The sequence below is a fragment of the Eublepharis macularius genome, chromosome 14 (assembly GCF_028583425.1).
Source record: "Eublepharis macularius isolate TG4126 chromosome 14, MPM_Emac_v1.0, whole genome shotgun sequence".
NCBI classification, from domain to species: domain Eukaryota; kingdom Metazoa; phylum Chordata; class Lepidosauria; order Squamata; family Eublepharidae; genus Eublepharis; species Eublepharis macularius.
The window spans coordinates 5,060,679-5,084,368 of NC_072803.1; the positions used below are offsets into that span (position 1 = coordinate 5,060,679).

Below are 23,690 nucleotides of genomic sequence, written 5' to 3' on the forward strand. Positions count from 1 at the left end.
TAGAAGGGGGAGGGGGAAGCTGCCTTGTTTAATGTCTCTTCACATATTTCACCACTAAAGTCTTGCCTAGTTATAGTCTGTCCTCCCCCCCCCCCCCGCCCGCCCAATCCTCTTAAGGCTTGTCTCAAACTAAGCCCTGGGTGAAGGTAATGGCTTAATGCCTGATTCTATCAATCATTAATGTGGTCATTTTTTCCTAACACAGAGTAATCAAAAACCAACACAATGTTCACTGTGTTACCTATAAAAAAATATTTATTTTCAATAATAAAATGAGCAGCCCCCAAACTTTGGAGCCCAGAAATTAGCACTTTTCAATCAGACGTAATATGATGAAAATACTGAAGGAGGAGAAATCTTTTCCAGAAACACCATCCACATAGATGCATTCTAGAAATCATCCACTTAGTAACATTCTTTTCACTATACAAATCATTGGGGGAGGAAGAATGACTCAAGATCTATACACATTTCTCGGCTTCTTTCAGCTTGGCAATTGCTGCAAATAAACAGGAACAGCTTTCCTTCATATAATATTTAACAGAGGAACCACTCCTACATTTTGCCGGTATAAGCCAGTCCATTTTATGACCCAAAAGCTAAACTTCTATTTGTTATTCAATGCACATGCGCTGGTAAACCTGGGCAGGAACAGACCGATGCTGAAGACGTGCTGGAGTTCCAGAAAAACATTTCACTGACATACATTCGTCACTGAACTTTGTGCCAGCAAAACATGAAATCCACTTTTGTGTACAGGCAGATGAGTCATTTCAGCACATCGTGTTTGTCCCTCTAGCAGTTTTATTTGTGAAAGCTAAAATTAACTCGTGGAAGGAATTTATAATTTGTTTAGTACAGGGAGGCACCACCAGCCTGGCATCAAAGTTACCTTTCCGGAGATACAAGCCACAGGCTATCTGCACATTTACATTATAGGAAATTCGCTTCATTTGCAAATGAATGGTGCTAATTCTCAGGTGCCGGACAGTTTGCATCTCCTTTGAGATGCTGTTTGGGCAATTTCCAATGTGCTTCAAGAAGTAGAATATTCTGAAGGTGATCAGCAATTGCAGTCTCAAATTACACATCACTGGCAAGAAGAGGAACACTAGTTTAGGTGTATGTGGCACCAAGTTTATCTGTTATAGTTTGATCCCAGGGTTCCAGCAACAGGGTATTTTCTTTTTAATCTTTAATGACAATGCAAGCTAGTTGACTCCAGCTGTGACTGTGATTCATCACCAAGACAAGACACACTACTGTTGAAAGGCCTTATATATATCATTGTGTAGAATACTTTGTTTCAAGTAGGGGATACTCCCTTCAAATTTCAGTTTCTCCATCTCCTTTCCTTGCCTGGCATTTAACTTTCACCCATGTAATATTTTCAGGTAGGTAGCCATTTGTTCTGCAGTAGAGCAATAGGATTTGAGTCCGGTGGCACCTTAGAAACCAACAAGATACCAAGAAGAAGGAAGCTTTGACTCGTGAAAGCTGACAATCTTGTTGGTCTCTAGGGCGCCACTGGATTCAGATCCTGCCATGTAATATTGTCTCACCAGCTGCATCTTTCAACCAAAGGAGACTTTAAAAAAAACCTGTTGCTTCTCATCCATCTATCCAAAATCCTGAGTAATTGTAAAATCAGCTTAGAAATAACAAGATTGCAGAATATGTTCACTTCCTAGTTTCGGAGTTTGTTTCCAGTTTTACCATGAGGACTAGATACATACATGAGATTTGGGTACACAAGCCACAGAAAAGTACCTTGAGAGCCATGATATACTATGACATCTCTAGACCGTGGTCTTTCCAGTCCTGACTACATATAGAACACCAAAAAGATATGTGTGTACATGATCTATGAAACAAAGTGCAAATTTTTAAAAAATCAGATATATTATTTCAAAACTCATTAAATGTTCACATTGTATCTATTTAGTTAGCATCTGTTAAAGAGGCAACGTTGCTATTATTTCTTTCTCCGCCGTTCATTTGATTATCTGTTAGATACATTGTACCTCCAAAATTAGGCATCTGATACTAGAGCCATCTGCAATTTCAGAGTTCCTTCTGGGCAACTGGCGATAAAATATAAACCCTGGATTCTAGCAGCTCATTTTAGAGCTATTTCTATTGCCATTATTTGCGAGCAGAATATAAAAGAGCCCAGGGCCTGTTTAATCAGAGATCTTTCTAATCCAATGACATGGCTGGAAAACAGATTTCATAAAGGCCCCTTTCTAGTTCTGCCAGGTGTTTAAAAAAGGAGGAACCAATTTATTAGCAACAACATAAAGGGACTTTATACAAGAGCAATATGAATGGGTGTTTGGATACCATTCTTCTTTGTGTTGCTTGATAGGCTAAATCCCAAAGCATTTTTCCCAGGGGGAAATCACATTTTATTCATAATAAAGACTAACAACTCTAGGACTAAGATGGGGTTAGCTGTCCAGAGGGCTTCCCGTAAGTGTAGCAGCATAAACAAACCAGGTCTTAAGCTGAACCAATATGTATTCGCACATAAGTCTTTGTGGATTAAATTCTTCTTATTGTGTTTGAAGAAGTGGGTTCTAGCGGAAAAAAACTATTATGTTGGAATAAATTATGGGTAGGTTCTTAAGGTGCCACAGTGCAACAAGATTTCGGTTTATTTATGCTGCAACAGAATAATGCTGCTACCCCATTGGAATTATTGTCAGAAAAAGAGGTTCATACCTTTCTTTTTAGATTGTAAATTTTTAGATTGTAAATTGGATAGATTACATTATCATTACAGGAAATACAGTAAGGCAGAGGAAAATAACTGAAGGCTATCAGAGGTCAGATCTGTGCAGTTTGTAGCCCCCTTCCAATCTCCCCATTATTATTGCCTCCCTTTACAAAATTGTGCATAGCAAACAAATGGGAACCCAGACAGGCTTTGCATTGCCTTCCCTGTGCTAGAAAGTAATTCTGGATGTGGAAACTTGCCGGTGGTCCTTACATAAGATCGGGGGGGGGGGTTCTGGGAAAAGAGATGGCAGAACTCTCAAGAGGAAAATGAGGAAGAAACAGATGGGATTCTTTGAAATCATATTATTTTCAAGCTCTATTGCTGAGTATTTTCAAGAGGTGCCAGAACTCCGTTCTCCCACGTTCCCCCTGAAAAAAAGCCCTGCATACGATATCTCCACTGCATAGAAATGGGGTGGTCTGGCAAATCAGACTTATTAAACTCTTCATACCTCGCATGTGTTTTTGATATCAGAGGAAACCTGTTGCCATTCTGCCATAGGGGGCAACACTGCCAGTCCCGTTCTCTAACTCTTATTTTCCTAGGAACTGAGTTTGTGCGGATGTGTTCCACACAGAAGCCTTGCACTCCCACCCGCATAAGACTGGCAATGCAAACTCAAAGGAGGAAAAAAACCCTTGACATAAATGGGATTTGATAACTGAATATAGGGCCACTCAAATGGAAAAGGTTTTTGCTAACCTTGTTTCACCATAGCTTGCAGTAACAGCCTATTTATTTGTTTGTTTACTGCTGTAGCAGACTTACACATCTGAGATTATGTTAGTTGCTGTTTAGTTTAAAAAGTAAAAGTGTGTTTTAAAATGTTCATTTGCTCTCTTTGTGCTTCCTTCACAGTACTGCCTGCTTTTGCTTTCGCAGCAAATATTGTTAATCTGGTAATGAAATCCGCCAAGAACTGACCTGGAAGAACAAAAGTCTCACAAACATCTATATTCTTCTGCTCAGGTTTCCAGTTTTTTCCACCTCACAACTTGATTCTCACCCAGGTTTGGGGGTGTTCACCTCATAAAAGGCCATCCAGGAGAAACCTCCCTTTGCCATCTCGTCCCAAAGGCTAATTTTCTTGGTGCACCCAAGAGAAATGTTTTGCCTGTGCTGCAGCCACATCTCCAGGAGACATGCAGCCAAAAGAGGAAGGTTCTCTAAGCGTGTGTAGGCTGGAGCCCTGGCGCAAAATCCACAGACCTTCAGTCAGGAAATATTTCCATTGCCAAGGAATGATGAATGGGTCATCTGCTCTTACACCAGCGTCCCGTTCTTGCTGTCGTATTTTAGTGGGGCCCGGGGAAAATTGAGCGTGGCGTACTCTGTGGCATTCTGGGACTGCAGGCTCTTCACCTCCTCGGCTGAACGCTCCCGGATTTTGCTAAAGACCTGGATGTCTGCGTAATGCACATTGCTCTCATCTCGCTTGATGCACTTGGGTTTGCTCACGGTGGCGTAGACAGGGAATTCTGACACATCATCATAAACCGGTGCAACATCAAATCCCTTCACGTAGAAACAGAAATGTTAGGGCAGGTGAATCACTGTCATTTAAAATGTTGGTGCCTTCAGCATAAATGCCAAATAGCACTCTCCCCCATTAATTAATGGTAAATCCGTTCGAAGTACTCCAAACAAATACTACAGCCCACCAATAGTTCTGCACTTACTAATGAAATCAGAATTGCAGCGAAATGTACATGAAGATGAAAACACCAAAAAGAAATACCAGCTGTTGTGTGTATGAATTAAGGCCGAGATAAAGAGCGTGTTTGCTGGGTAGCACTTAAACTCACAGGCAATGTTATCATCCCGCTTGGAAGGTGAAAGCAATCGGTTGCAATTGGCAGCAAACACTTTTGGGGGTTTGGCTTACCTGCTTGCTCTCTGGATGCTGCAGACTCGGCTTATTGATTCTTGTACCTGTAAAGAAACAAATTGATAAAAGGAGTGATGAACACAGCAAATGAACACCAGCAATCCTAACGTATAATAGGAGCTGGCTGCTAAACTGAGATATAGCAACTCCTGCAAAATCATGAGAATGCCATTGCAAACTCCCATTTTTAATAAATAATGGAGCTTACGGATTTGAGGATACCTCTGAAAATGTTAGGGCAATGGGGACAGCTTCCAGTGTCCTTCCCAAAGGAGCATTTCTTTATTTAATTAATAGACCACGACCCCAGACCCTTCTTCAAAATACCAACTGAATCCTAACTTTGTGGGAAATCCAAATTCTTTATTCTGTGTTGCAAGGTGTGGGGACAGAGGAAGAAAACGGGAACAAAACATTCCAAATTCCACCTTCTAAAAAAGCCCAACGTCACAAAGTTGAGCCACTAAAACACATGGAAATGAAGAACAAACATGTAGACATTTTTGCATGATTGCTGAGCGCACAATGCAAAATTTGTTTTTCACACTTTTCCAGTTTAAATTTAGGTCCTCCGCAGACCTTGAATACATGAGCTCTTCTTCTTCTTTAACACGGGACAGCCGTATTGGACACAAGGCCATCATTCCCTCCAGAAAGCAGAAGTCTGCTCCTTGAGGCTTTGGGCTAGTGGCCATGGCAACATGCTAGCATAAGGATCAGAGGGTCTGTATGGCCCCTTCCAACTCTATGATTCTATGATCACAAGGACAGAGTTTTCTTTTTAGATTCTCCAAGAAACTTGGGAACATTCTGTTTATTTCTCTACCAACTTTCACTCTGCTGTTTATCAAGGAATGTGTTTTGTAAAGCTCGGCCATGCAGGACAGCCGGGTAAACATTCCGTTTATTTCCCTTGGCTCCTCCTGGTTTGTTTTTAAGACGAGTGTTTTCAGCTTTATGGAAACACTGAATTAAATGCTCCTTCACCTACACGGTGAGATAGAGTCCATAATGTTCCTCATCTCTAATCACAGTTGAAAAATCAGGCACAGGTGGTAGGATTCCTTTTCCTCTTCCCCTCTCCAGTACAAATTCCCCCCAACCCTTCCCTCAATGACTATAATAAAAGAGCACACTTGCTGTGCCCTTAACCATGGTTAATGCTGAACACATATCACTATTTATTTATTTATTTTATTGCACTTCTAGACCGCCCTCCCAGTCAGACAGGCTCAGGGTGGTATAACAACATACGATTTTTACATAAAGATTAAGAACTATAAAAACATTAAAACATTATTCGATATACAATTAAAATTGGCGGATATAAATATTAAAATATAGCATTTTAGACGCAGGGCTTGGCTCGTTGAGTTTGAAGCTAGTTTGTGAGAGGGTTGCCAATTCCAAGTTGGAAAATTCCTGCAGATTTGGGGGTACGTCCTGAAGTGGGCAGGGTTTGATGAGTGGTGAGACCTCAATGTGGTAAAATGCCATAGATTCTACACTCCAAAGCTGCCATTTTCTCCAGGTAAAGTGATCTCTGTAGTCCTGAGATCAGTTTTAATTCTGGAAGAACTCCAGCCCCACCTGGAATCTGGCAACCTTAACTGGCAAAGGGGAATCTGGTTAGTATTCATCACAGTTAAGGTCTACTGTTTGGTTAGTCTTTTTTTGACTATTTGTATTAGACTTCCTAAACAGAGTTACACCAGTCTAAGCTCATTGATTTCAAAGGACTTAGACGGGAGTAACTCTACTTAGGATTGCACTTAAAATCTGTTTTTACTGTAATACCATAGGAGCCTCGTGGTGCAGAGTGGTAAGATGCAGTACTGCAGCCCAAGCTCTGCTCACGACCTGAGTTTGAGTCTGGTGGAAGCCGGGTTCAGGTAGCCAGTTCAAGGTTGACTCAGCCTTCCATCCTTCCAAGGTCGGTAAAATAAGTACCCAGTTTCCTGGGGGTAAAGTGTAGATGACTGGGGAAGGCAATGGCAAACCACCCTGTAACAAAAAGTCTGCCAATAAAACGTCGGGATGCGACGTCCCCCCATGGGTCAGTAATGACTCAGTGCTTGCACAGGGGACTACCTTTACCCAGAGGTCATTTCGTAGAAAAAAAGCCGGAGGAACTCATTAGCATAACTCATGCATAACTCATTAGCATATGCCATGCCTCTTGCCATCACTGGACGTGTGTCATTAGTATAACTGATCTGCATATGTCACACCCCTGACATCACCTAATCTGGCTGTTTTGGACCCAATCCTGGCCATTCAGAGCCCAAAATGGCAAAAAGGGGCTGAAAAGGGGCCCCAAATGGTCAGGATCGGGCCGCTGATGAGCAGGAGAGTGATCCACCACCCGTCAGAGGCATGATCCAGGCCGTTTCGGGCCCAATCCAGGCCGAAACGGGCCCAAAATGGCAGTCAGGTGGGTGGGGCCACCTGACATGTGACCTCTTTGGGGAACTGCCAGAACTGCGTTCCTGTGCGTTCCCCCTCGAAATGAGCCCTGCCTTTACCTACCTTTACCTACCATAGGAGCAGTTAAGGCTGAAAGACAGTCTGCAATAATAACACTCAGCATTTCAATGGTCATATTTCACATGCAGCATCATGATATCATTCATACAACAACTCTGTAAGGTAGACTAATATGGTTATTTATTTATTTACTTCATTTATACCCTGCCTTTCCCCAACGGGGACCAGAAGCTTACTTGGTTCTCTGCTTCCCCTTTTAATTCTCACAACAACCCTGTGAAGTAGGTTAGGGTGAGAGTGTGTATGACTGGCTCAAGGTCACCCAGACTTCCATAACAGAGGGTGGATTCGAACCTGGGTCTCTCAGAGCTTAGTCCGACACTCTAACCACTACACCATACTGGTTGGTTATCCCCATATTGTAGATGAGAGTAGCTTGCCTAAAACCATTAATAAGTAAGTGTGTAGCAAAGGAGAGATTTGAACTGGGACCCTTTAGGTCACACTTCGTACTCTTAGCTACATGCTAAGCTAGGCCAAGAAAGGAAAGAGAATTTGCATGTGAGGGATTAGGGGCTTGGTAGAAGGAGGCGGCGATCCTACAGTCTCTTCCAGATCTCGTAGCCCTGTTAGAGATTGGAAATTATTCATCTGCGTGCCATCGCAGGTCTGTATACCTCCATACGCTTAAATCAGAGGAGTATTCTTCCTGAGCAAGACCCATGGAAATAGAGTTCCTAAAATATACAATTTAACTTCAGAAGGAGCTCTGAAGATGTGTCCTATGATCACCAACACAATCACTGGAAATCAGTGGCAGTTTCCCCAGGGAATGTGTTTGAGGTCACACAGAATGTGTTTGAGATCATAAAGAAAGACACATCTGGCTGGAAACATCTGGTAAGCAACCCACATTTGAGGCTGCTCCTGGTGAGAATACCAAGCCTCACATCAGCAATGTGCTCCAAAAATGTGGCACTTTTTTTTTTTACCTGTCTTTACGTTTTTCCTCTTAAACGGTGACGGCCAGTTGCTGAAATAAAAGAGAGAGAGAATGAGATGAATTTCAAAGCCTTTGAATCTCTGGTGACTTTCAAGCTACCACTTCTAGTGTTCATTTACCACCAACAATGTGCCAGGCATAACTGCCCTTGTTTGGAACTCTTCTGCTGAACAGCACAATCAAAAGGGGAGGGGTGCACAAGGGATATTGAGAAGAAAAGCTTTGCTGGATCAGTTCAATAGTTTGTCTAGTTCAGCACCCGGTTTCTCCACAGCGACAATCAGGTGGTGTTAAAAAGCCTACAAGAAGGGCTTTTTTTCCAGCTGGAACACAGTGGAACGGAGTTCCAGAACCTCTTGAAAATGGACACATGACCATTTTTGCAGAGGGCAATTTAAACTTTTAAAAACTCCCCCCTTGTTCCAGCTGACCCAAAGTGACATCATTGGCCCTGGGAGCGTGCGCACACTTTGCAGGCACACATGTGGTACCGGGGCACCACCTCCCGCCAAGAGTTGCCCCCTGTGCTGGCAACCCACTGAGTTCCACCACCTCTTTTCCCAGAAAAAAAGCCCTGCCTACAAGTAAAGCACACCAAGCAGGCAAAGAGGCCAATGCAGATGGAACGGGAGATCCACTGTTCCTTCTCTGGCATCCTTATAGTGATTAAAGACATTGGCAGATCCTCAGAGTTAAATTTTGCAAATTGTGTCTGTCCTCTGAAGCTGCCGTTTCCTCCAGGGCAACTGATCTCTGTCTCCTGGAGATCAGTTGTGATTCCAGGAGAACTCCAAGCCCCACCCAGAGGTTGGCAAATGTATGTATTTACGTCATTATAGTCTGCCTTTCTCAATAAGACTCAAGGCGGATTACACAGTATACATAGTACAATCAGTATCAACTACATTTCAATACAGTATCAAGGATATTTCCATAAACAATGCCATAGGTTAAATAGATACAAGATTAAAAGACATAGCATTAGCAAGAATCCAATACAGAGTAGAAAAAATGCTGAAACGGAACACAATCACTTCTAGGACTGATATTAGACAACATGGAGCACTGGTGGTACATAGGAGTACATATTTAAAACAACAGATAATTTGCATGGGAAAATTTGCAATTATCCAATGTAGTCATTTATAGAGGTTTTATATTACACATATTCTATAAAGATCGGAAGGCTTCTTGGGTTCCCCCCCCCCCCAGGACACAAGCAGCTGCCAACGCTCAACAGGTGCAGATGTACATGTCACTGGGGAATACTGCGCCTGTTGAATTTCAAGCCTCTAACGGGGAGGAAAGGTAGACATCTTATTCCAGCTTCCCATTATATCCTTGCTGCTTTGTCCCTGAGTGTTCCTGCTGCATGCCAGAGAGAGAGAAAACTTCTCAGCTGCAGAAAAGTTTTAGGAATATTGAAGTATGCTGTGGCACTGGCAATACTCTCTTGAACTGCAAATGGAAAAAAACAGAGAGGAGGGGGGAAGCTTGGAGAGCGGGTGGGGAGGCCGTTGCTAAGATACCCATCTAAAAACTCGTTTTTCCATGGAACGGGTTGGAAGTGCCAAGACCTGCTGGGCAGAGAGCCCACAGTTAGCGGCTCCATGACCTTCTGCGGAAACAAACACCCATCTCTCCTCATGGTGCCCCCGGAAGCCCAGGGCTAGCGGGCTGACCCAGAACACAGTGCACCGAGCACATTTTGGCTGGCTGCGAGCAAACGAGAGAAAAACAGTGTCATCTGTTCAACACAGGCCGCTCCCCCGCCTCCTCACCCCAAAACCGCACGCTGCCTTTTGCTGCCAAGGAGGCTCCACGACAACCACCAAGAACGCCTGCTTGGGTGTATGCACGCACGCTTGCGCATGCTCGTGCAGACCGAGGGCTCCCCACTGCTTCATTTCATTGCCACTTGACTGCCCCTGCTTGTGGGCGCTCTGGGTGCTTCTCTGAAACTGAATCCGCTTGTCACGTTTGGACAGGCGGTTTTCGTAAATGAGAAAAAAAGGACTAAACGTACACGTTCAGCAGGATCGATAATAATACTTAGCAATTGCCTTGCACTTCCAGTTGCCTCACATGCTGTATTTTGTGGTCAACCCTGTCAGGAAGGTCAGTCTTCTCTCCTCCATGTTGCAGACAGAAAGCCAAGTCCATCATGGCAGAAGCAAGAGATCTCCTGAGTCATCGCTTGGCCTCTGCCTTGCACCAGCCCTGGCATGGCAAGCGAGCGCCAGAGTGTTTCCTGGGCTGTTCAAAGCAAAGGTGTGGGTTTATGTGGGAGTGTGCGGGGGCGGGTCTGTCGGCTTGATTATATTCCACATTAAAGTATCCATCCACCCAAGAGGAGCTCGGGGTAGCATACGTGGCTCTCTCTTCTTCGTGTTATTCTCACAACAACCCTGCAAGGTATGTTAGGCCCAATGGGTCCCCCAGAGAGCTTTGTGGAAAACTAGGGAGAAGAGTGCGCAGCCTAGCCGTGGTCTTACGCGCAGGAAGTTGTTCAAATATGTGCTCCCCCAGGCCGAAAGAAGGCAGTTTAGAAGCAGCTCTATCACTTAAGGACATAAAAGTAGCCATGCTGGATCTGACCAGCAGTCCCTCTAGTCCAGCGTCCTCTTTCCAGCAGTGGCAGGTGAGAAGCCACAGAGGAACCCATGAGCAGGGCCCACCGGCACCAGCTCTTCCTGCTAACTGCTTCCCAGCATCTAGCCATCAGAGTCCTCCAGCCTCCGCTCTCACTGGCCCCACTTGCCTATCACAGCTAATAGCCAGTAATAGACCTATCATCCGCGACTCTGTCCTATTCCCCGTTGAAATCCATCTAAATCAGTGGCTACCAGCCCATCTTGTGGCAGTGAATTCCACAGGTCAGTTATAAGTTGTGCGTACCTCCTCCTGTCTGTTTTGAATCTACTGCCCATCAACTTCATTCGATGCCCCCAAGTTCTATTCTTACTGGAATCCTGATATTATTATGTACTTTTCCCACAACAGGTATAGTTTTGTACACTTCTATCACGTCACCCTGCAGTCACCGTTCTTTCTAAACTGAAAAGCTGCAGATGCCTTCACCTTCCCTCAAAGGGCAGGCACTCCAACCATGTTATAATTTTGGGGTCACCCTTCTCTGTACTTTCCCCAGCCCTTCAGCATCCTTTTTGAGATGTAACCACCAGGATTCCAAATGCCTGATTCTACAGAATGTCTAAACTGGCTCCAACATAATTAGTGCTGGTTTGGAGAAGCGGGGGTCTCGAGACAGGGAGGCAGGAGTGTCATGTCTGCATCCCTGCATCCATGTCATTGTGCTATATGTTCTAGGTGTTGGACCATTGATAATGCTGTTAATGCTGAACCTTGATTTCACTTTGCAAATGCTCTAACCATAACTTTCATTTCTCCCTCTAGCACTCTGAGAACCGCAGCTGTGTCTTATCTTTTCTTTGAAGCACAATGAAGTGACCTTGTACTGTCTGAAATGTTATAGTTTACTCTCATTCTTTCCCAAGCTCCTTCCCGCGGGCGCAAAACTGTGGTCTAGCTGGGAGGGGGGAAATGAGTGGGTATTTAGAGTTGTACTTTCCTCGCGCCTCTATTCCTATCAAGAAAGCTTGTACTACTGAGATGCCTTTCTTGCTTCTGAGTAACTCTCTGGAAAAATATATGGAAAGGTTGGATTTCTGAATAAAACCACTTCACCAAGAACTTGGGACTTCTTTGTTGCAATGGTACAGGGACCTATCTACCATACCCTGTCTTCCATAGCCTGACAAGGAGCTGAATGCAATGTCCCCAGGGCTGGATCTAGGGTTGCCAGCGGCCAGGGCAACCCTAGTCCGACCCCTCGCACGTGCTGCATAATGACATCAGTTCTGTCACGTCATCACACAGGGCGGAGCATGCCACCTGTTCGGTGTGCCAGCAGAGGCAGTGTGCGGGGCTGGGAAGCCACCCGCGCCATTCGCCTCCCCACAAGACAGGGGCCAGCCGGCCACCCCCTATCCTGCAGGGCAGGCGAATGGCGCGGGCAGCCTCCCAGCCCCCCGCGCTGCCTTTTGCCTGCCCCGCAGGACAGGGGGCAGCCGGCTGCCCCCTGTCCTGCGGGGCAGGCAAAAGGCAGCGCGGGGGGCTGGGAGGCTGCCCGCGCACTCCCAGCAGCTGCTCCCGGCGCCCCCTCCCTGGCGGCACCAGGGGCAGACTACCCTCTCTGCCCCCCCACCTCAATCCAGCCCTGAATATCCCTGCGAGGTTGCAGGAACAACATCCCTGCAAGTGGAGGAGATTCCTCTGGCCCCGGCCATTATCAACAGCTGCAGGGAACTTGATCCCACCAACCCTGCAGTAAAAACTTTGCCCTAACTACCAGTTGCCCTGAAATTGAAAAAGTGAGAGTACAGAGACTCTGGCCTCTGCTACCAACTCAAGAATGAAGGGATCCAGGGGAAATACACTGCCTCTAAGCAAGCAAGGGGGGACCAGGTATTATCCATTCTAATCTGGTTCTAGCACGGTCTGCCCAATCACCCTGCTCTGTCTTTTCTTCCCCTGCCCTGCCTTCGTGTGCCTTGAGGTTTTGGTTTGTAAGCCTGTCTTTCCTGATTGATGCAATCTACTTTGGGAGACCGTTGTCTGAAAAGCAGGATATTAAGTGTAATAATCCACAAACAATGCCAGCTCTCACTATCAAGTTGCATTTAACCAAGTTGGATCCTGCAGTGCCCAAAGGAGGCTTGGGAGCAGCAGTGCAGGAGGTCAGCAGCGAATCCTGGGAAATGCACATTTTGGTAGCAGAGACAGGCCCAACGGAGGCAGCCTTGGGGTGGCAAATCATTCTCGGCTATGGCATGCACCCAACAACTAAGTCCATAATTAGAAAATCGACCTCGGGAGGAAACAGACAGCAAGGACCAACTTAACAACGAAGCCGGAAAGACCCAGATGAAAGCCTGAAATTCCCTCCCAGCAGAAAATTACTGCCCAGGTTCACTGGTATGGTGTAGCATTTGGGATGAGGGAAACCTGGTTTCCAAGCAAACTCTTGCATCAGATTCTCTGGGTCAATTTGGACCAGTCACTCTTTCTCAGCCCAACCTACCTCACAGGGTTGTTGTAAGGATACACTGAAGGGGGGAACGATATGCTGTCGCAAGCTTCTTGAAGAAAGGGTCAACTACATATCTCATAAGTGATTTTCTGAAGTGTTTCCCATATCTGTGTGGTCAGAGTCACACCCTGCCCTCCAGGGCAGCAGGCAGAGCCCCAGAAGAACTCCCGTGGAGATGTATGAAGCTCCCCTACCCTCCAGCCTCTGCTTATTCTTTCCACCGTTTTACAAGGCTACCCAGTGCAATTAAAATAGTTCTGCTTTAAATATAATCACTGGTGTCTCTGGCACGTTTCCTAAGAAATACAAGGCCCTGTATCAGTTTCCTGAGCTGCTTTTCTCTTGTATAGGCCAGCCAAGTGGTGGATGGCTTTTAACCAGCCGCCTGCAGGCAACGGCTATTCTGAGGCTGTCGGCAGGCTAATCCGCCCCCCCCTTGCCCGAAGATGGATTGCATCTGCCCGCCTCAGTCAGAGCAGCTGGAATTAGAATGGATAGAACAGGAGAGCACACAAAGAGTTTGGCTGCTCCTTCTTGAAACCAAATACAGCAAAGTGTACCCTTTGAGAATCGCTCCTAGTCTTTGCATTCATGCCCACCTTTGCACAGGTGTGTGGCCTCTAAGCCAAGATATTTCTGGCCTTTCCTACAGCACTAGGGGTACCAACCTCCAGGTGGGGCCAGGAGACCCCCACCCCACCCCAAATTACAACTGATCTCCAGGCTACAGAGATCAGTTCCCTTGGAAAAAAACCAGAGGAGTTAGCCGTGTTAGTCTGTAGTTGCAAAAGAGCAAAGAGCCCAGAAGCACTTTTAAGGCTAACCCACTTTATTATAGCATAAGCTTTTGAAAACCACAGCTCTCTTCGTCACATGCATCTGATGAAGAGAGCTGTGGTTCTCGAAAGCCTGTGCTACAATAAAGTTGGTTAGTAGTCTTAAAGGTGCTACTGGACTATGTATTGTTGAAGGCTTTCACGGCTGGAGAACGATGGTTGTTGTGGGTTTTCCGGGCTGTATTGCCGTGGTAATACAGCCCGGAAAACCCACAACAACCATCGTGCTACTGGACTCTTTACTATTGTGCAACTACAGACTAACACGGCTAACTCCTCTGGATCTACTGGTAACTAAGAATCTTTTTAAAGGATGCTGTGAGATAGCTTGAAGATCTGGTGGTCTTCTGCAAATCCGACACGTGCTAGGAGAACAGATATGTTAGTCTTTAAGGCACCACAAGACTCCTGCTTTCTCTTTCAGGGTGCAGATGTGGTTGGATGCAAGCCTGAATATTTCCCTACTCTCTTCTCTGTAGAAGGAAGTCCTGCCTAACCCAGTCCTGGTCTGGACAGTCTAAGTGCGTTCTTTTGTGCAGGGAGTTTCTGGGTGGAGGAACATGCAAGCACACAGCCCTCTACTTGTCATTTTATGTTACCTAAGGAAGCTTCTCGGTTTAATACTGCTGAGCATATCGAGGGCCAGGTTTGAATTTGCCAGCCCCCAGGTGGGCCTGGAGTTCTCACAGAGCTGAGAATGATCTCCAGACTACAAAGATCCCCTGGAGAAAATGGCAACTGTGTGATGTAGGAGAAACCGAAGTCCCTCCTCATGCACCACCCCAAATCTTCAGGAATTTCCGAAACCAGAGTTGGCCATCAGACCTGAATCTTGGCCACATGTTTTGATCCAGCTCAGCTCAAGTGGTGGAAGCGGCTCAGATTCTTTGCCCCCAGTTTAGGCCAGCCTTTTCTGGAGAGGCCAGACACGGCTGCAGGTCCACACCCCTTAGTAACATCCAGATAGGATTACAGGAATGCACGCACACACGCACACACACACACAGCTCTTTTGGAAAAGGGTCTGGAAACTGCAGCTGGTACAGAATACAATGGCAAATGCCGTAATGAGTGCTGTGACTGGGAGGGGTAAGATGCCTTGAATTACACCCAGGGGACCAAAATCTCTGGGAAGAACATTCTTTCCTAGGGAAGGTAGTAATAAACCGCAACACTGAGACGAGTTTCCTATAAGGAGATAAAGGTCTGTCCAATTGCCAGGAAGGGACTAGATGGATAGCTATTTGGAGAACCTGACTGGGATGATAAAGGAGGAAGATGTGCTCCAAGATGGTAGGAGAAAGGAGTTCCAAGTGTCCCACGAGGAGCATTGCTTCCCAAAACTCAGGGCTGGGTAAAGGTTAAAAGAACTGGGTTAAAAGACGCAGCTAGACCAAGAAGGGTTAAAAGATCTGAACACCCTGTCAAAGGTGCTCAAGCTGGACTGGGAACAAGGGAGGGAACAGAGGGATGTCTGGCTCTATTTGCTATGTTCCAGTGGACTTGTGCCCATCCCAGGAGGGAAGGGGTGTGTGTGTGTGCGCACACAGCTCCCCCCCCCCCCGCTGTGACAATGAGGATTTGGGGAGCTATATTATCTTTGGGGTGAAAATGTTCTGTTATCTTCACTGGCTTCCAGTTTGTTTCCAGGAGTGATGATGACCGTGAAAGGTATGAGTGAGGTTGCAGGTAGCCACGCTAGACTGAAGCAAAATCCAAAACCAAAAGTAACGTTACGTTATTTATTAGACATCTCAAAATGGTAAATGGGATCACCAGAAGACCAGACATTTGAACCTGTTCAGAACTTCTGCTGGGGTTGTGAACTGCATGACCCATGAGACAGACCATCGGGAGGAGGAAAGGGGGGAGGGGGGGTCATGAACAGATGCTAAAAACTCAGCCTCCCAGGAATCTCTGCTTCTCTTCTGGCACCTTATCAAGGCTGTTTTATCAGGGCTTTTTTTCTAGGAAAAGAGGTGGTGGAACTCAGTGGGTTGCCAGCACAGGGGGCAACTCTTGGCGGGAGGTGGTGCCCCTGGTACCACATGCGCACACACAAAGTGTGCGCACGTTCCCAGGACCGCACCATGACGTCACTTTGGGTCAGCTGGAACAAGGGGCATGTTTTTTAAAGTTTAAATTGCCCTTCGCGAAAATGGTCACATGGCTGGTGGCCCCGCCCCCTGATCTCCAGACAGAGGGGAGTTGAGATTGCCCTCTGTGCCGCTCCAGCAGCGAGGAGGGCAATCTCAACTTCCCTCTGTCTGGAGATCAGGGGGCGGGGCCACCAGCCATGTGACCATTTTCAAGAGGTGCCGGAACTCCGTTCCACCACGTTCCAGCTGAAAAAAAGCCCTGTCCATAATATTTCCATTCCTGCTGGATACTTTGGTTCTCTTAGTGCTATTTGTACTGTTGTTGATCTTTCTGTTGCCTTTACATTCTGTTAGCTGCCTGTGCAAGCTTTAGTAGAAGGCTAATTGGAAAAATATACTCAAAAACAAAATTAATAAATTGGGCAAACTGGTCTTTAAATAGGAGTTCTTAACGTGATGGTCTCAGAAGTCTATGGCAGGATCCATGCATGTTAGATGTTGCACTATCATCAATTGATCCCGCAGTTGAATTTTCACAATAAGGCAATAACCACCTAAGTGTGAATCCAGTCTTATCCTGCCAAGAGCCCACAAAGCTTGGTAGCCCTCCCACCCCCAGTTTAAATCTCATCTGTGTTGAACTGGCTGGGACTCTTATGGAGTCTTATATGGAGTCATGTCACTGACTGACTGAGGGCCAAGCCACAAGTGACAAATGACACTTGAACGGCAGGTGAACAGACTCACGTGTATTCCTCCCTGTTAACTTGTGCTCCATTTGTGCTCCACTTGATCAGAACTGTTCATTAAAGCAAAATATTGTACTTGTACGATCTGAGAGAGGTGTTTTATAGCCATTTAATTCCACTCCTCCAAAGAATCACTGTTCACTTGCGCTCCACTTGATCACTATGTGGCTATTTGGATCACTATGTGATCAAGTGGCGTGCAAGTGAACAGGGAGGAATACATGTGAGTCTGTTCACTTGCCATTCAAGTGTCATTCGTCACTTCTAGCTTGGCCCTACATCACTTCCTGGAAGTGACATCATCACGCCACGTAGTGATCGAGTGGAGCGCAAGTGGATCGAGTGGAGGGCAAGTGGAGCACAAGAGAACAGGGAGGAATATATGTGAGTCTGTTCACTTGCCGTTCAAGTGTCATTCGTCACTTGTAGCTTGGCCTTAAGCATAACAGAATCCCACGGGAGAAAGCTCTTTCTTCTTTGCCTATCTGGAAATGCCAGCGACCGGCAGCAGGCAAAGTACATCACCACTGAGCCACAGATCGGAGCGTGCACTGCTACAGCGGCTCAGCTTGGATCCGGCCAGCAGCACGGCAGTCCCAGGGGATGATCCTTATGTCTAAGGGCAGAACTTGCAAAATGTAGGCATCTGAGAAGCTGCTTGGGTGGCTTGGCCAGAGGACCTGAAGCCAGGTTGGAGATGTTCTTAATTTGTTCCGTCATTTCTGTCAAAACCAATGAGGAAATGGAACCAGCCACGTCGGTCTGTCTGTACCGCATTGCACTGCAAGCACGCCACGTGCCCTGCCAGGAGACGGCAGAATCACCCACGGGGCTCCCGGGACAGACCATGTCCTCCGTCTGCAGCCCATCAGAAGCCGCAGCCAGACAAAACTCTCCAAGTTGTGCTCCTAAATGGCACGATATTGATTTATTTCATATGCTGCGCTGAGCCTCCAAAATGCTCAGGGTGGCCCCCAACAGTCATTAAAATATAGAACAAGAACAATAAAATCCACTTTTAAAAGAAAGCAATTAAGTAGCATAAATAAACGTAGAACGCTAGGAACAGTAGATAAAGCACCAAATGGCTATTAAGATAGCAACCGACTAAAACAGCAATTAAAAAACCATCCCATAAAAGAGGATGTCTCTGGAAATCACAGACAAATACACAACTCAGCAAAAAGCCTGGGCAACTGATCATGTTTTCACCTGGTGTCCCAGACTCTATAAAATCAGCAACAAACTGACTGCTTTTGAGAGAGTCCGGCTGCATCTGACAAAGAGTGCTGTGGTTCTTGAAAGCTTATGCTGCAATAAAGTTGGTTAGTCTTAAAGGTGCTACTGGACTCTTTACTATTTTGCAACTACAGACTAACACCTCTGGATCTATGCTTGGGGAGGGCATTCCACAAGCATGGTGCTACCACAGAAAAGACCCTGCATTCAGCTGCCACCCCGTTTTTCTCAGAAAGAGCAGTCTAATGTTACTGATCTCAGCTAAAGGCCTGGCTCATGTCCAGAATGGACAATAATATATTTTCTTTCTACAGAAAATCTCTATGCCACTTCAAGATCTCAGCTGAAAGACAGGTGGAAATCTGCAGAGATTTCCACCTTTCTAGCCCCCTTTATTGACTTGAGGCACTTATGGGTGGGTGGGGGTCCAAACTTCTGCCTGCCTGCACTAAGGGGTCTCCCTGGTCCTCTTGTGTCTTACATGAGCAGAGAGCTTGGACTCACGGGAGAGATTTGTGCTTTTTCTGATCAAAGCCTCTTTGTGCTCAGTTTCTGAACTGCTAACAGAGAGGAAGACTTGCCCCAAAGGAGAAGGGAAACCTGAAGGGCGTAGCAGGCGATCAGCATTTCACAAGGAATCAGCATTTGAGTTTCTCTGTAAGTGGAATTCAAGTAACTGACCAGAACATGCATTCAGCATGACAATGGCTTCCTTGAGCATTCCGTGCAGCATTGCCAGTCATGCGGATCCCTTTCTAGAGCGCAGGAGAATGTCCAAGGTGCTTCACACACACCTGATTGCAAAGCGGTAGCTGTAGCAACATAAAACTTCAGTAGCACCTTAAGGACTAACAATATCAAGTGCAGCTCACATTTTGGAGATGTAGGGGGGAAGGGAGTTCTAAAGGAAAAACAAAAAGTTGGGGCAGAGGGGTTGAGAGAGAGGGGTGGGTATGAATTTCATCCCGAGTTTTTCAAGTGGTAAATTCTCTCTATAGGTGACCGGAACAGGATTAGCAGTTACAAACAGCTAAGCAAGAAGCAAGGACCTAGACAGATCATGAGAGGGCGGACAGGAAGGGTTACATCAGTGCTTAGTTCTCGTGGCTCCTCCTTACGTGCCCAGGGTAATGCCAATCACCACTTTGGGGTCAGGAAGCAATTTTCCCCAGGCCAGTTTGGCCAAGGATCCTGACGGTGTTTTGCATCTTCTGGACATGGAGCAGGGGTCACTGGGTGTGTGTGTGTGGGGGGGGGGAGATAGTTGTGAATTTCCTGCATTGTGCAGGGGGTTGGACTAGATGACCATGGAGGTGCCTTCCAACCCTATGATTCTATGATTCTAAGATGAAATCAAATTAGGGAGAATAGCAGTTATGAGCAGATAAGCAGGGTGCCACTGGATTTCTGTTTTATTATACGTAGCTGCAGCAGTCTTTGCACCAGCTCTCCAAGGCTGAGCCGTGTCATTGTAGAAGAGCCAGCCTATTTTGTCCCACCAAACAGGCTACACTCATTACCGCTGGGGTCTGCACTGCTTGGCTTGGCCCCATCCACAAGGATAGGAGACTCGGGGGGGGAACATTTGAAAAACTGAGAGCAGCACCTAGAAATCCAAGCTCTTCTCCTAACCTTAATCAGTCAGACCGAAGCATCAGAAAGACTACTGGAGAAAGACCTCCTTAGCCTCAAGAGGAATTCGTAACTTTGTACGTTCTCTAGGAGAATCAGGTTCAAATTCCCACTCCCTGATAAAGCTCACTGTGTGAGGCTAAGGCACTCATTCCCAGCCCACCTGACCTTGCAGGGTTGTTGTAAGGATAAAAAACTTCCCCACATCTGAGTGTGCCTATGCACTGAAAGTTTTGTATCAATTTAATTCTGGAACGCTCCTCAGCTCTTTGAACGGCTCCTAATTTTACTTATTTTACAGCAGAGGTAGGGGGGATGCCATTATTTTTTAGAAATAAAACACGAGTCAAGACTCTCGGCAACATCTGGCCAGCTTTACAGTCAAGATGGCAAAGAATCCTCCTTACTCTCCACTAGATGCTGCCCTTTCTCTTTTAAGCACGAGGCACCATCCTCATACCACCACAACAGAAACGAAAACCTTTCACTTTGCAAGCGGATACTAACGCTGCTGGGCATAAAATCTCTTTCTACTGCTTTTCCTATTAAATAGGAGGTGGACAAAACAGGGATTTGAGCTGATTCCCCTATTATCAACTCACCTGCTTCTTCCTATTTAGGGTGTGTTGATTTGGGACATAAAGGGAGAAGGTGAGATTCTTTCAAGGCATAAAGAGCGACTGAAGCCGCTAGAAGGGTTTTAGCGACCCGTTTATACTTTTTAGGATTTCAGAGGTGGAGTCCCACACAAGAGCTCTTCTGGCTGAGCCCTGAATGGGAAACTCCCTGGTTCCAGTCTTGCCTGGGCTACGAGATCGCTTGGTGTGACCTTAGGCAAACCGCTGTTCCCAGCACACCATATGAGGATAATAATGGACTTTTAAAACTTGCCAATTTTGTGTCCCAATGTCCTCTAGAGAGTTCGAGAGAGATCACAATGGGTTGCTTCCAATCTAACAGATAAAGGGAAAAAACCCTTTTCTGGCCTTTTCTTGGGCTTTTCAGAGCAAGAACAGTTTCAGTTTCTGTGACGTACAGAAATTAGCAATCACCTGCTTATAAGGGGTGGGGGGGACTATAGTTAAAGGCGCAGGAGCAAGATCTGGTGGCAACCTTTGCTAGTCTGCATTCAGATAAGACTCCTGCAAGATCCACGGAGTGCCAGTCACATATTTACCCAGGCCTTCATGAGTGGCTACTTTCTGAAAGTGCTGGAATTCCAGCCTGCTTCTAAAAGTTCATGTGCTCTAACCTCTTCCTGTTGCCGGATACGTATGTACTAATAGTGCTTTGTGCATGGTCAGAGGTACTCTTTTTCTTTAACCTAGCAAACTGCATGCTCAAGGGTGGAGATTTGACACTGAAATAGATTCTGGGGCTGAACCCTGACACAACCCCACCTCCTGAAAACTTGCCCTTCTTTGGTGCAGACCCCGGAGAAGAAAAGACCTCTGTTGTGGAAAGTGTTTTTAAAAGGCACCCGTACTCATACATAAGGTTGTCCCGATTTCCACTACTTCCCATCTCCTTCTGCCGATCTGCACTAGGCTATTCTTGAGGATCCACTCTCTGTGGCTATGTGGGGCGATTTGGCACACAGAAGGGCCACGAAAAAGGGTGCTGCCTGGAATTTAGTAGCAGTGAGTCCTGTCAGCAAAAAAACACACACCCTGGTTGTGGATTTGCTGCTTTGCCTGCCAAAGTGAGGAGGAACAGGGGGCCGTGCCCTCAGCTCTTGCTGCATCAGCATCATGGGTCAGAGAACAACACAACAGGCACCCTTTATTCCCTCTCCAAGATCAGTATCCTGGAAAAGCAGGTGGTCTCTCTACCTTGTGCCTGGCAACTAGAGGGGCAGGTAGGGGGAGAAGAGCCATCCCTTCGTGGAAAGTGAGTTACCCGCCAGGAAAACCAGCCCAGCTCCTGGGACTCCACAGAGGGGAGTGCATTTCCCCCCTTTCAGCCACCTACAGCTGGCAAAAGTTGCTTTATACACCGAGTCCTCGGCTGCCCAAGATTCCCTCCTCCCCGCCTCTTGCCAAGTTCCCTTGCGACCAAGGCTTGTTACTCACCAGCCTCCTTTACAGCAGCACTGATTCCCCATGTTGGTCCTCAAAGCAGAAACCTTCTCTTTCTGGAGACCGGAGCCTCTCTGGAGCCCAGCAAGCTTGCACTTCCTGGTTCCCTGTTCAGCCCCAATCCAAGGGAGTGTCTGGAAGTGTCAGGTTTCCCTCTATCAAGGAAGGGAAGGCTGTGTGTGCCATCTACTGGACAGACATCCTGAGGCTGCTGCTGTCCCACCCACCCCTCCCCCCTTGCTGTCTTGGCACCGGAGTGGCAGCTTGAATTAGTATTGGTTCTCAGAGCTGCTTGGCACACCATGCCTGGGGCATTCAGCTCTCCCTGCAAAAGCTGAAAAGGGTGACAAACTTGGCACACTTACACAGAGAAGAACTTATATCCATGTGCATGGGCAAAAATATTTTGCAAATATCCCTAGCTCTCCCAGTGGGGACAGGGGCTTGTCAGAGGTTTGCATGATTCGCTTCTTCTCCTTTCAGTTCCTCCAGTTCAGGAGCAAGGAAGGTGGAGTGGTTAGAGCGTTGCCCTAATATTGGGGATACCTAGGTGCTAATCTCCATTCAGCCACAGGGTAAACTTGGAAGCCCTCTTGCGACCTAACGTGCCTGACAGGTTGGACGTTAAGTCTTAACAAAAACAATACTGCAAAGCCTAACTAAGCCAGAATTTGTATTATCAAGACCTGAGAGCCAGTTTGGTGTAGTGGTTAAGAGCGCGGGACTCGAATCTAGAGAACTGGGTTTGATTCCCCACTCTTCCACTTGAAGCCGGCTGGGTGGCCTTAAGTCAATCACAGCTCTCTCAGAGCTCTCTCAGCCCCACCCACCTCACAGGGTGTTTGTTGTGGGGATAATAATGACATACTTTGTAAACCACTCTGAGTGGGCATTAAGTTGTCCTGAAGGGCGGAATATAAATCGAATGTTGTTGTTATTATCTATAATAAAATATTCTTAATGCAAGTTTGTGTATAGTCATTCACAGGGCTTTTTTTCTGGGAAAAGAGGTGGTGGAACTCAGTGGTGGAACTCAAGAGCTCACAATGACGTCACTTTGGGTCAGCTGGAACAATGGGGGGAGGTTTTTAAAGTTTAAATTGCCCTAGTCGAAAATGGTCACATAGCCGGTGGCCCCGCCCCCTTATCTCCAGACAGAGGGGAGTTTAGATTGCCATCCACGCCACTCGGCGGCGCAAAGGGCAATCTAAACTCCCCTCTGTCTGGAGATCAGGGGGCAGGGCCACCAGCCATGTGACCATTTTAAGAGGTTCCGGAACTCAGTTCCACCACGTTCTTGCTGAAAAAAAGCCCTGGTCATTCAACAGGTATATCACTTTATCCACAGCTGGTTAGTTCAAAAAGTGCATATGGCTACAGAGAGCTTTCAGCTCATGTATGTCAATCCTATAACATACTAAAGTGATAATACCATTCAATATTACATATCTCTATTCCTATATACACTTTATGGACTACCTGGCTGTGGATGCGGTGCTATACCAGTTGAATGACTATACACAAACTTGCATTAAAAATACTTCATTATAGATCCTGATAATACAAATTCTTAATTAGGCTTCACAGTATTGTTTTTGTTAGACTTTCTTATCCCTGATACTCTCATACCCCAGGTTGGATGTTAAGGTCAAATGGAGGGGGCAGTATTCTGTACATTGCTACACCCAAGCTTTCTGGAAGAGAAGAGCAGTATAAAAAAGTGTCAAGTGGGATGTTATGCACGGGGGTTAGCCCTAATCTCCCACATATTTGGGGATATTTTT

General features: G+C 46.3%; 1 protein-coding gene across 1 annotated transcript; it reads right to left on the reverse strand.

The window, feature by feature from the left end:
• Positions 1 to 240: 240 nt before the first annotated feature.
• Positions 241 to 21,977, reverse strand: C14H11orf52 (chromosome 14 C11orf52 homolog). The gene is made up of 4 exons (XM_054998642.1): positions 21,901 to 21,977; positions 8,150 to 8,190; positions 4,668 to 4,714; positions 241 to 4,297 (listed from the first exon to the last, which is right to left on the reverse strand). The coding sequence occupies exons 1-4, from the start codon at positions 21,930 to 21,932 to the stop codon at positions 4,046 to 4,048; spliced, it is 372 nt and encodes a 123-aa protein (XP_054854617.1). The 5' UTR covers positions 21,933 to 21,977; the 3' UTR covers positions 241 to 4,045.
• Between the last annotated feature and the right edge of the window lie 1,713 nt (positions 21,978 to 23,690).